This window comes from Pseudorasbora parva, chromosome 13 (assembly GCF_024679245.1).
Source record: "Pseudorasbora parva isolate DD20220531a chromosome 13, ASM2467924v1, whole genome shotgun sequence".
In the NCBI taxonomy this organism is placed as follows: domain Eukaryota; kingdom Metazoa; phylum Chordata; class Actinopteri; order Cypriniformes; family Gobionidae; genus Pseudorasbora; species Pseudorasbora parva.
In genome coordinates, this window is record NC_090184.1 from 8,717,967 (window position 1) to 8,730,425 (window position 12,459).

The window sequence follows — 12,459 nt, forward strand, 5'->3', positions numbered from 1 at the left end:
CGTTCCACCACATCCCAAAGATGCTCTATTGGGTTGAGATCTGGTGACTGTGGGGATCATTTTAGTACAGTGAACACTTTGTCATGTTCAAGAAAACAATGACATGGTGCATTATCCTGCTGGAAGTAGCCATCAAAGGATGGGTACATGGTGGTCATAAAGGGATGGACATAGTCAAACAATGCTTGGGTAGGATGCGGCATTTAAACAATGCCCAATTGGCACTAAGGGGCCTAAAGTGTGCCAAGAAAACATCCCCCACACCATTACACCACCACCACCAGCCTGCACAGTGGTAACAAGGCATGATGGATCCATGCTCTCATTCTGGTTACGCCAAATTCTGACTCTACCATCTGAATGTCTCAACAGAAATTGAGACTCATCAGACCAGTCTTCAACTGTCCAATTTTGGTGAGCTTGTGCAAATTGTCGCCTCTTTTTTCTATTTGTAGTGGAGATGAGTGGTACCCGGTGGGGTCTTCTGCTGTTGTAGCCCATCCGCCTCAAGGTTGTGCATGTTGTGGCTTCACAAATGCTTTGCTGCATATCTCGGTTGAAACGAGTGGTTATTACAGTCAAAGTTGCTCTTCTATCAGCTTGAATCAGTCGGCCCATTCTCCTCTGACCTCTAGCATTAACAAGGCATTTCCGTCCACAGGACTGCCGCATACTGGATGTTTTTCCCTTTTCACACCATTCTTTGTAAACCCTAGAAATGGTTGTTCGTGAAAATCCCAGTAACTGAGCAGATTGTGAAATACTCAGACCGGCCCGTCTGGCACAAACAACCATGCCACGCTCAAAATTGCTTAAATCGCCTTTCTTTCCCAATCTGACATTCAGTTTGGAGTTCAGGAGATTGTCTTGACCAGGACCACACCCCTAAATGCACTGAAGCAACTGCCCTGTGATTGGTTGATTAGATAATTGCATTAATGAGAAATTGAACAGGTGTTCCTATTAATCCTTTAGGTGAGTGTATATCTCACAATGCTGAGAAAAAAAGTCACAATTATCTTTTATAATGTTTGTGTGAGTGAAGATTTAGTCGCATGCACGAGTGATTTACTCGCATTGTAGAGGGTTTGTTAACTGGATCAGCCAATTGAGAAGATCAGACTTAAACGAATGATTGACGTCTGTACTTCTCTCATGCACTTGTATATACTAGTATATAATGGATGTCCAGATTTGAATGGAATCTGTTGCTCACAGAAATTCACTGTATGTAGACTTCAGTAGACTTGAACTCTCCAGTCCACACTCGTTCATTTATTCATTCAACAACAACATTTTTTTTAAAGAATTTTAAAATGTCTCCTTTTGTGGTCAGCGGGTCTAAGAAAATCATATGGGCTTGGAATTACATGAGGGTGAGTAAATGATACAGAATTTAAATTTTGCGGTGACCTATCCAGTAGAGGAGGCACATTAATGTCATTGTGCTATACAGGCGGCAACAATACTTTTTGTCACAATCATTGATTTTTCATGATGGTTCTCTTTCAGTTGTATTCATACTGTAGACTAGCATAGGAGAAAATTCCACTAACTATCAATTTTATTTTTGCGGTTTTCTGTTTTGCAGAAGCCAGAAGGAAGAGTGATGGATATGGAGCGCTGTTTGAGGGAGGGGGTGTTGAGAACACCACGGAGGTCTGTTTTCATTCCAGTGATGAAGACGATGAAGAAAAAGAAGGGGGGAGGTCACAGGTGAGCGGCGAAGAAACTCCGAGTCTGGACTGCAGTGGCTCCAGACCGTTACTTCAAGACTCGGATGACGATGACGACCAAAGCCCTGCATCCTCGAGGATCCTCCAGATGTCTTCCGAATCCGAGGTACCAGTTGAAAACCAGCCCTCTGTGGTTTCTATCCATGCTCGGGACCACTCGCCACAGCTGGTGTCACAAGCCCAACATTCAGGTGGAGATCCAGGCGTTGATGTCTTCTCCAAAGCTCCATTTCCGATCGGACAGGACAGTGACAGTGATGGAGATGTGTTCGCCAATGCGCCTTTCGCTCGTCCTGCAGCTTGGCCTCAACAGCAAGATATTTTTCTCCAGGCCCCCTTTGGTAGGAAGAAGGAGACTTCCGGAAAGGTTTACACCAATCCGGTGGCCCAGCCGAGAAATTTACACCCCAATCCAGGTTCTTCCCTTGACCAGAGCATCCTAGGCCAAGTGACGTCTCTACCCTTTCGACCCCAGGAACTTTCGAAGTATTCCAGACACTACGAAGTGAACACAGACCCTGAACCGAGCGGTGAGCAGCATCACAATCTGACGTCTGATGTGTCTTCTGGTGACCCGTTTGTCTCGGCGCCCTTCCACCTTAAAGGCCGTCATGATAAACGCTGAGAGGATGGCATCTAAAACCACACCATAGTACTTTCGCCTCCTAAAAGATTTGAGCTCAACATAATAAAATGCTGTAATATATTCAAGAATGAAGCACATTTATGGCCTCTGGCTGTCTATCTCTGGGTAAAAGTTTGATTTGTGATATCTTTTGCTACCTCAGATCATTCTAATGCTGTCAAACTTCATTTCTGTCCTGTGTATGTACAACGTCCACAGAAAACTGAATTGGGGTGTTGCTTGGTAAAAATGTTGGATCGTTTTCTATTATGAGCATGAGCTTAAAGAACTATTTCCACCATTATCAAATGTTTGTATTATGCGCTTACCAATGGTACTTCTACTATCATGGTATACCAGGCAGTTTTGTCTAGCTCCGATCTGGCAGAGTTACACGTCATCATAAAAAAACAGGAAGCATTTGTCCCAACAATTAATAAATAAAACATATTTAATTATTTGATTTTGTGTCTCAAAAAAGGTTATCAGCCAACATTTCATTGGGCTGTGAAAATACTTTCACATATTCTTTCTCTTCATGAAGAAATATCCCAAACTGCAACTTATCATGACAATTCCATCTAAATTCTTATAACTGCAATGTAAAATATAATACAGTAACAATCATTTTTTAAATGTGCTTTTATTGTTTTTTTATTTTAATTTAAAATCAGCATACATTCAATACTACTTCATATACTTTACAAATGTACTTAATATTTTAAATAATAGATTATAGATTTATTTTGCAATCTTGTTACTGTAAAAATGCTTAATTTTCAAAAAATCATAATGGTTCTAAAATGTGACCTGGACAAGTTATTTCTGTCAGATTCATCTTTAAAGCTGTATGTATTTTACAGTTGCACAATTGAATGGGGAAAGCATCAAATTTTCACTGGAAATGATATGTGAAAACCTGAATGTATTGCAATTTTGAAATTATATATAGGCCTAATAGTTTTAAAATCAATTTTTCAATAACCTTTTAAACTCCATATGTTGAATTACTTTTTTTCATTTCGACCCTTAATAAGAGTTTGCTCCAATTGAGTATTTACCGAATAATTGTGTTTAGCATGAAAGCCAATGAAAAGCAAGCAGACTTTAAATATTGTATAAGCAACACCTGATCTTGTGCGCAGTGTTTATGGAAGAGCAGTGCTAGTGTACAGTATTTAATACAATCTTATTACGTTTATAATTTAACACATTAGTGTTGGGCTTACAGCAGGACATTAAATCCAGTTGATGCTGGATTAGCCTTTATTGCACACAACTGTAATAGAATGTCACTATTGAATGTAATACGTTTTCTAGCTCTCAATGAACGCCGCACATTCCCTTTATTAGTAACAGGCAGCTCAAGTACCAAGATGCTGTTCTCTCTGCTGATCACAATATCCATTCAATCTCTTATTAAATGCAATATATGGTCAAATTCAGTCCCAACCCATGAAACACTTAACTTTTGCTGCATAGATTCTCAATGCATCCGTCATCCTCCGTTTCCCTCCTCAGCATTGCATCCCAATAATGCAAATTTGTAAATTGAGGCATTAAGGCTGTTGTTAATATACACTGGTGCATCATACACTTTTTCACTATGATACAGTTATAAGGTGTAGTTTATATTATATGGGGTGAATTTTAGGTGTGTGTCCACGTTGCTCTTTGTGGAAAGGTGTTTTATATGAGAGACTGGGGGATTATTCATATTTTTTATGTTTGATGTTGAAAAAGCCATGATTGCTTGGTGGCCTTGAATGAATTTTGGAAGCACTTGTCTTTTGGAAATACTTGAGCAAAACACTCACTGGTGTAGAATCTCTATAATAAATTAAATATGTTTAAACTGTGTCATTGTATTGATTTATTATTGTATTATGTGCAAAAGGTTTGGGATTTATGTCTTTACACACACATGAACTTTAATGACATCCTATTCTTGATCCGTAAGGTTTAATAAGGAGGTGAGCCACCCTTTGCAGCTGTAACAGCTTCAACTCTTCTGAGAAGGTTTTCCAAAAGGTTTTTGACCATTCTTCTAGAAGCACATTTGTGAGGTCAGACACTGACTGGCTCGCAGCCGCCGCTCTAATTCATCCCAAAACTGATCTATCGGGTTGAGATCAGGACTCCGTGCAGGCCAGTCAAGTTCCTCCACATCTCATCCATGTCTTTATGGACCTGTCTTTGTACACTGGTGTGCAGTCATGTTGGAACAGAAGAATGCCTTTCCCAAACTGTTCCCACAAAGTTGGGAGCATGAAATTGTCCAAAATGTCTTGGTATGCTAAAGCTTTAAGAGTTAATTTCACTGGAACTAAGGAGCCTAAACCAACCCCTGGAAAACAACCCCATGCCATAATCCCACCTTTTTAATCCCACCAAACTTTACACTTGGCACAATGTAGTGAATGTGAGGCAAAATGTAAAGCGCTTTGGATAAAAGCGCTATATAAATGCAGTCCATTTACCAGTCCATTTAGTGGCAAGTACCGTTCTCCTGGTAACCGCCAAACCCAGACTTGTCAATCAGATTGCCAGACAGAAGCATTATTGGTCACTCCAGAGAACTCGTCTCCACTCTAGAGTCCAGTGGCGGCGTGCTGTACACCACTGCATCTGATGCTTTGCAATGCACTTGGTGATGTAAGGCTTGGATGCAGCTGCCCGGCCATGGAAACCCATTCCATGTTATTGAGCTAATCTGAAGGCCACACAAAGTTTGGCGGTCTGTAGTTATTGCCTCTGGAGAAAGTTGGTGACTTCTTCTCACTCTGCACCTCAGCATGCGCTGACCCCACTCTGTAATTTTTTGTTGGCCTACCACTTCGTGTTCCCAATTTATTCCGCTTTGTTATAATACCACTAACAGTTGAGTGTGGTTGAGCCACAGTTGAGCGTGGAATATTAAGTAGTGAGGAAATTTCTCGAATGGACTTATAGCACAGGTTGCAACCTATCACGGTACCATGCTTGAATTCACTGAGCTCCTGAGAGCGATTTACTTTCACAAACGTTTGTAGAAGCATCTGCATGCCTTGGTGCTAGTTGTTACCTGTGACCATGGAAGTGATTGAAACACCTGAATTCACTGATTTGGAAATATAATAATAATAATTATAATACATTTTATTTGTAACAGTCCATTGACTAATTCCCTGATCAGAGCCTTGATTATTGAACTAGGGAGATGATTTTGATGCACCCAGAATATATACGATTATTTTCAGATCATCAAGCCTGCATTTATTTGATCAAAAATACAGAAAATTGAGATATTTTAATTTAAAATAATGGTTTTCTATTTTAGTATTATTTTAACAAATAATTCTGTAGCTAATGCGAAGATGAATTTCCATCAGCCATTTTTACTCCAGTTTTCAGTGTCATGAACCTTCTGAAATCATTATAATGTGCTGATTTGACACTCAGATATTATAATGGTTGGAAACAGTTCTGCTTTATATTTAGTAATTATTAGTAGTAGAACTAAGTGGCTACATTTAATAGGTTAGGCTACTCGTAAAAATACTTTTTTTTCCTTCTATATCACAATTCCCAGTAGTCCCTACGTCTTTATTTATTACTCAAGTGTTATGTTCGTAAATTCCTTTGGTGCATTTGACAAAACATTAATCCTAAAAAAAAGAATAAACACTGCCATCTTGCGTTCGAAAAATATGACTTCCTAGTGTTTTGTGTGTGCTCCTTCCTCCAGGGGGCGCTTGGCGGCCCAGGAGCCGACACAAAGCCTCGTTCTTCGGCCGCATCCAGTTTTCAAATGATTTGTTTATCCATTAACAATTTAAAAAAATGACTGAAAAAAACGTATTCAGTTATCACAAACAAATGTGATTTGGATATCTGTAGTCTTTAGTTTTACATGACAACACCTAGATTTAGATGTGTAAAAAAGATAAACGGCAATTATTGACACACAGGCCTTTTGACCAATTAAAAACAACGTCTAGACGACCAAATAAATGTTGTATGTGTTTTTACCACCAACATATTATGGTAACTAGCAACCATAAGAGATGGGATAACGATTGCCATTCTATTCTCCCTGTAATTTCTGTGAGCGTTCGCCACGTCATCACTTCGCGACTTCAAAAACAGTACCCGAGTGGCACCCACATGGTCACTGTACCGTTTATTTTTATCATTTATGAAAGCTGTCCATGAATACATACAGTTCAATAATTTTTAAGTGAGTGAAATAAAGGTTTACGTGACGCTGACGCGAGCCAGGAGTCACTATAATGGCGTTATTTATGATGAACAGGTATGTATTATGTTGTTCGCTGCACATTTAGTGCACTGACAGAACTTCTTAGAGTAAATTATTTGACCAGTTTAATCATAAGTAATGGCTCTCACTCTTACTTTGTTGAGTTGTATAGTCTGGCATACGTTTCTCTGTTTTTCTTACACTTCACCTGAAATGACAATAAGTATAATTATTGTATAAATGTTTGACTTCATGAAGTATTTTCTATTTTTAAATGATCTCATTGCAGAGCTATTCAAGTAAATACATTTTTACAAGTATTCAAAGTACATTTTAGTGATTAAAATACATTAAAATAAACCAAGGACATATGCTATTACACTTGATATTGATATAATTTAACCTAATCCTACATGTTGAAAAATGTCCATGTTTTGATAACAACCCATCATCCTATATGACCCGTGTCTGTTGATGCGTTGCATGTGATCAGGTATTTAGGGGAGGAGGAGGAGGACAGTGAATCTAGCAGAGAGTCTCGGTCCAAAGCTTTGCTGGCTAAACTTCAGGAGCAGGTCAAAGCCAGAGAACAGCAGAGCGTCTCTAACACGGCTGATGAAGAGGATGACCGTCAGGGTGATGTAAAAGAACAAAAGAAAAGAAAACGTGAACGGCAAGAGACTGAGGGAGCGCAGCGTAAAACAAAGAAGAGTAAAGATGTTAAAAAAACAGATCCTGATGATGAAGCTGCCAGTTCAACTAAAAAGAAGAAAAAACGCAAAGCATTGACCAGTGAAAATGAGAGCGTGACTACAGGTAAAGTTTGAATGGTTTTAAATGAAACTAGTCGAGCTTGTTGATTTGGTGACCTTAAAACTCTGCACTCTTTAGCACAAATAGGGTGGTATTCCATTACATTTCTTAAAACAATAAAAGGGTCATTCCATGTCAACTCACCCAGTGGTCCCCGGCTTTTTTTTCTGGTGACAGAAATACATAAATGAAGAAGAAAGCCTAAATATTAAATATCACAAATGCATTTTTACTGAGTAATTCCGTTTTGTAAAGGGGGGGTGAAACACTCAGTTTCAGTCAATCTCATGTCAATCTTGAGTACCTATAGAGTAGTATTGCATCCTTCATATGTCCGAAAAGTCTTTAGTTTTATCATATTTATAAAAGAATATGGGCTGTACCGAGTCTTTCCGGAAAAAAACGAGCGCCTGGAGGCGTATCGAGTGGGCGGAGCTAGAGAATGACGAGCGCAAAGCGGTGACGTCCTCAAGCATGGAGAAACTCATGGCTATCGATCTCAGCTAATAGATATATGATCCAGAATCTAATTCGGAGGCTGAAATAGAAACAGCAACAGCAGGACGTCCGTCTCTGTGATATGTACTGTATTTAGTGGCCTGTCAACATTTGTGTGTGTTTACTCGCAGTTTATGAGGACATGATTCGGTTTATGGACTATTGTATGCGACTAAACCTAGCAGTAGCAAGCAAAACGGTTTTGCACGTCAGACTAGTGTAACGTTATACATAGAACAACAATAGAGTCCGTTAGCGCATTTGAATGATGAAGCACGCGATCGTGTCGTTTACTGATGTTTACTCACGCGACGATAGCCAACAGCACAGACATTTGAAGCAGTTTTACTCACCGGGTGCTTCCAAAGCAGGACCGAACTTTATCGCTGGGACCGCTCCGTCAAAAACACACTTCTTGGAGTGTGGAGATCCACTTTGCGATGCGACTGAAGCGATGTTGTGAAGCTTCCCGTCATTTCTGCGTTCAAATCGGTTCAAATGCAGCGCTGCCTTCCCGGAATGCTGTGCTGAAGCGTTGAAGTCGCTTAATGTCAAAGTGGAGGAATGAAGTGGAGCGCGGTGCGGACTATAACCGACATAAGTGTTCACGGACGACTGGATCTGCAGCTGAGCGAGTGTCTATGGGCGTGCATTTCCTCTCTCGCTCTAGTCACGCGCGCGCACCCTACCGGGAGAAGAGCCCGTACGGCCCATACAAGGACCTTCCGTTCTATTAACGTCAAGTCGAGCCATACTCGAAAAAAACTCTCCGAAACTTGTGAGAAACCGGAAGGAGTATTTTTAACTCAGAAATACTCCATCAAACGTCCAACATTAGTTTTTGAAACTTTGTTTATGTTTAGGATGGGAATCCAAGTCTGTAACAGTGTAAAAAGATCAGTATGCATGAAACAGCCCCCCCCCTTAAGAACCAGATTTTTTAAAATATTAAGAGATCTTTACCAATTTTAGAGTTACAGGCAAAGTAAACTTTGGAAAAACAATATTTATGGCACTCAGAAAAGAACATCAGCTGTATGCAAAGTGACCCACATTTGGTTTTTGGCTTTTTTTACTCATGGAGCTGCATTAAGATCTCAGTGTCTCTGGGATTGAACCATCGAGGGCCTTTAAAATTAAGATACCAAATAATTTTTTGTTAAAAAACAAAATCTAAAATTTTCTGATGATCTCTTCATCACCACCTGTTAGTGGGTGTGATATATTAGGCAGCAAGTGAACATTTTGTCCTTATAGTTGATGTGTTAGAAGCAGGAAAAATGGGCAAGCGTAAGGATTTGAGCGAGTTTGACAAGGGCTAAATTGTGATGGCTAGACGACTGGGTCGGAACATCTCCAAAACTGCAGCTCTTGTGGGCTGTTCCCGGTCTGCAGTGATCGGTTTCTATCAAAAGTGGTCCAAGGAAGGAAAAGTGGTAAACCGGCGACAGGGTCATAGAGATGGAGTGAATATAATTTTTTTTTATGCCATAATGGGTACGCTCATTGATGCACATGGAGAGCGTAGGCAGGTCCATGTGGTCTGATCAAACAGATGAGCTACTGTAGCTCAAAGTGCTCAAGAAGTTAATGCTGGTTCTGATAGGAAGGTGTCAGAATACACAGTGCATCACAGTTTGTTGCGTATGGGGCTGTATAGCCGCAGACCCGACTGTTTTGGCAGCAAAAGTGAGACCAACACATCAGTAGGACATAATGTTTTGCCTGATAATGGAACAAATATTTAACTAATAGACCTACCTTAAAATAATTATGCTGCCATCTTTTTAAAGTCCTCATTACCCTCTGTTATTTGGCTCAAAATCTCAGGTGAACATATTCATTTTGACCCCCCTCTATAAAATAGTGGATTACTCAGTAAATATACATCCTTTATATTTAATGTTTTGGCTTTCGTCACAATTTATGTTTGTCTTTCTTCAGAAAAAAATTAACTAAATCAAAAAAATTCACATGCGATGACCCAAAGGCATAAATCTTGTTGCTTGAATAGAGAACGATTAAATATGTTATATAAACTATTATCAAAGTGTTACATTATAATGAACATTGAAAAGTTGGTATTAATATTACATTTCAAAATATAATTATGCCAAAATACTGTATTTAGCTTACCACATTTTTGTGCAACATTGTTACTGCATTGACTTTCCCCCATTAACAAATTAAACATATATGGAATTGTGGTACTCAAGAAGTGAAATCATTTGGATCATTTGTATGCAGCATAACAATAAGACCAGGGAAATAATAATATAACATTTTCTACATTTATACAAAAATTTAGTGTTGGCTGCATTAATCAAGTTCAGGCATTTAATCTGGTCTCCATTATTTAAATAAAATAAACATATTTTAGTGATTAAAAATCAGCATTTGCAACCCCCTTACCAATTCTACCATATTGTTTTTTCCTGTTGTTTTGCGTATTATTTATTTGTCAATGGCATTTTTTCTTACATTTATTGCTATAAATAAAATAAAATCATGAAAAACGGTCTAAAAATCAGGTCATCTGTTCTAAACTTTAATTTTTGTAGCAGGGTTACAAAAGTTGCAAACCTTATATAAAATTACTAGAAAAAAATAGCTCATGACATTTAATTTAAACTTCTTCGTTAATAAAGTTCAAAATGTGTTAACTTTTGAATATATAACACTTTTAAGAGTTTTGAACTCTATCCTGTACTGTATTTATGGAAATTACTTCATGCAGAAAATGATCATTCATTTTAGGAGATAATGGATCGGATCATGAGCAGGCGGTGGAAATCACAGAAACGAGTGAAAGTGACCCAGAGGAAAGTAAGAAGACAGAAAAAGCTGTGGACCCTCAGATCGATCAGTTCCAAGCCGAGGAAGAAAACAGCACCTCGCAGACCAGCTTCCACATCCTGGGTGGCTTCAAAGAGAAGGCAGTGCAAAAGGTAGCGTGGGAAAATTTGTGAAAGTTCTGAAGGAAACCGTATTGACGGCTGTGTCTTCGTAAAGAACTGTTTTTGTGCAATGTCAGGTCAGAAGAGTATTGCCTCAGTGGTTGGCACAGCCGGACGTCATTCAGAGGGATATGAAGAACAACCTCATTCCCATCAGTCAGGTGCCAGGCATCTGTCCCATTCTGCTGAAGAAATTAGAAGCTAATGGGATACAGAGCTTCTTTCCAGGTAAAAGGGGATGCTAATTCACTGACATTGTATTAAATACAGTGCAGCCATCTAACCAACGAAATCTTGACCCTTATTAGTATGGGCCGGATTAACAAAACATTATTAGTAGGTGAGAAGACAGCAGGGTGAGAAAAAAATTCTTTGTTAAATCGATTTCCATGAATCTGGCTCCTTGTGTACATCAGCACGGACGGACAAGAACTATTTAAATCTGTTTATGAATTTAGCATCGTCGTTTATCTAGTGACTTCATCTGTTCACATTTCATCAAGAACCCATGACCTTGACATTGTTAGCGCTGTGCTGTGTTTGTGTTTGTGTTTTTCAGTTCAAGCTGAGGTCATCCCTGCCATTCTAGACAGCGTGGGCTCAGGGCTGCTGCTGGGTCCTGGAGGCTACAGGCCCAGAGACATCTGTGTTTCTGCACCTACAGGAAGCGGAAAGACATTGGCGTTTGTCATACCTGTTGTACAGGTACAAAAAATGAATTACATTTGAATAAGAAATTGTATTTCTCTCTCTAAAATGTTGGCATTGAACCTGTGACTGAGTGGTTAGCACATGTTCTCTGACAAATTTAGCCGTAGATTCTGTTCCTTGCTAGTGGAATAACCTGCTAAACCAGGAATGGGCAATTCAAGTCAGGGTTGGAGCTAAACTCTGCAGGACAGTGACAGTGCAGCCCAACAGGACTGGAATTGCCCACCCCTGTGCTAAACTCAACTCAAGCATTTTCAAGAAACAACTAAAGATGCATATTTTTTTGTCAACACTTGACCTATTAATACTAAAACTTCTATTCTATTTCTGTTCTAGCTATATTTAATAACAAACAAAACAACCATGCTATGTGTACTATACTAGACTAATTGGGACGTGTCACAGGACATATTGTTTCCCTTTTGTTGGTTTAACTGCTTCTATTGCTCTCCTCATTCTCATCAGTCTCTTTGGGTAAAAGCATCTGTTAAATTATAAAATTCTGTAAAAAGTTTCTTTTGATAACAGAATATGAATAATTATTATTATTCATGCTTAAATATAAATATAAGCATACATTTTCTATAATTTATATTATGTCTCTTATGCTCATCAAGCCTGCATTTATTTGATTTAAAAAAACAGTAAAACATTAAAGGGGGGGTGAAATGCTGTTTCATGCATACTGATCTTTTTACACTGTTAAAGACTTGGAATCCCATACTAAACATAGACAAAGTTACAAAAGTTAAGGTGGACGTTTGATGGGAGTATTTCTTTGTCAAAAATACTACTTCCGGTTAGTCATAAGTTTCGGCAAGTTTTTTGCGATCATGCGTCCCCTTTGACGTTAATGGGGGCGGAATTTCCTTGTATGGG

The 12,459-nt window shown here is 39.0% G+C and overlaps 2 protein-coding genes across 7 annotated transcripts in view; both read left to right on the forward strand.

Moving 5' to 3' along the window:
* Nucleotides 1-4,221, forward strand: part of aak1a (AP2 associated kinase 1a) — a 112,559-nt gene extending 108,338 nt beyond the window's left edge. For all 4 annotated transcript variants that reach the window (XM_067413091.1, XM_067413092.1, XM_067413094.1 and 1 more), the window contains one exon: nt 1,592-4,221. In XM_067413091.1, coding sequence (XP_067269192.1) covers nt 1,592-2,361 — 770 coding nt within the window. In that variant the 3' untranslated portion in view covers nt 2,362-4,221. The remainder of the gene's footprint in view (nt 1-1,591) is intronic.
* Nucleotides 4,222-6,446: 2,225 nt separating this feature from the next.
* Nucleotides 6,447-12,459, forward strand: part of ddx51 (DEAD (Asp-Glu-Ala-Asp) box polypeptide 51) — a 38,086-nt gene continuing 32,073 nt past the window's right edge. For 2 of the 3 annotated variants that reach the window (XR_010897494.1, XM_067413095.1), the window contains exons 1-5: nt 6,448-6,655; nt 7,095-7,417; nt 10,670-10,860; nt 10,947-11,097; nt 11,429-11,574. Coding sequence is in view for 2 of the 3 variants with exons in the window: in XM_067413095.1 (XP_067269196.1) it covers nt 6,633-6,655; nt 7,095-7,417; nt 10,670-10,860; nt 10,947-11,097; nt 11,429-11,574 (834 nt within the window). In the remaining variant the exon portion in view is untranslated. Of the gene's footprint in view, nt 6,656-7,094; nt 7,418-10,669; nt 10,861-10,946; nt 11,098-11,428; nt 11,575-12,459 lie in introns of all 3 variants that reach the window. The other variant, XM_067413097.1, reaches the window with a different exon arrangement.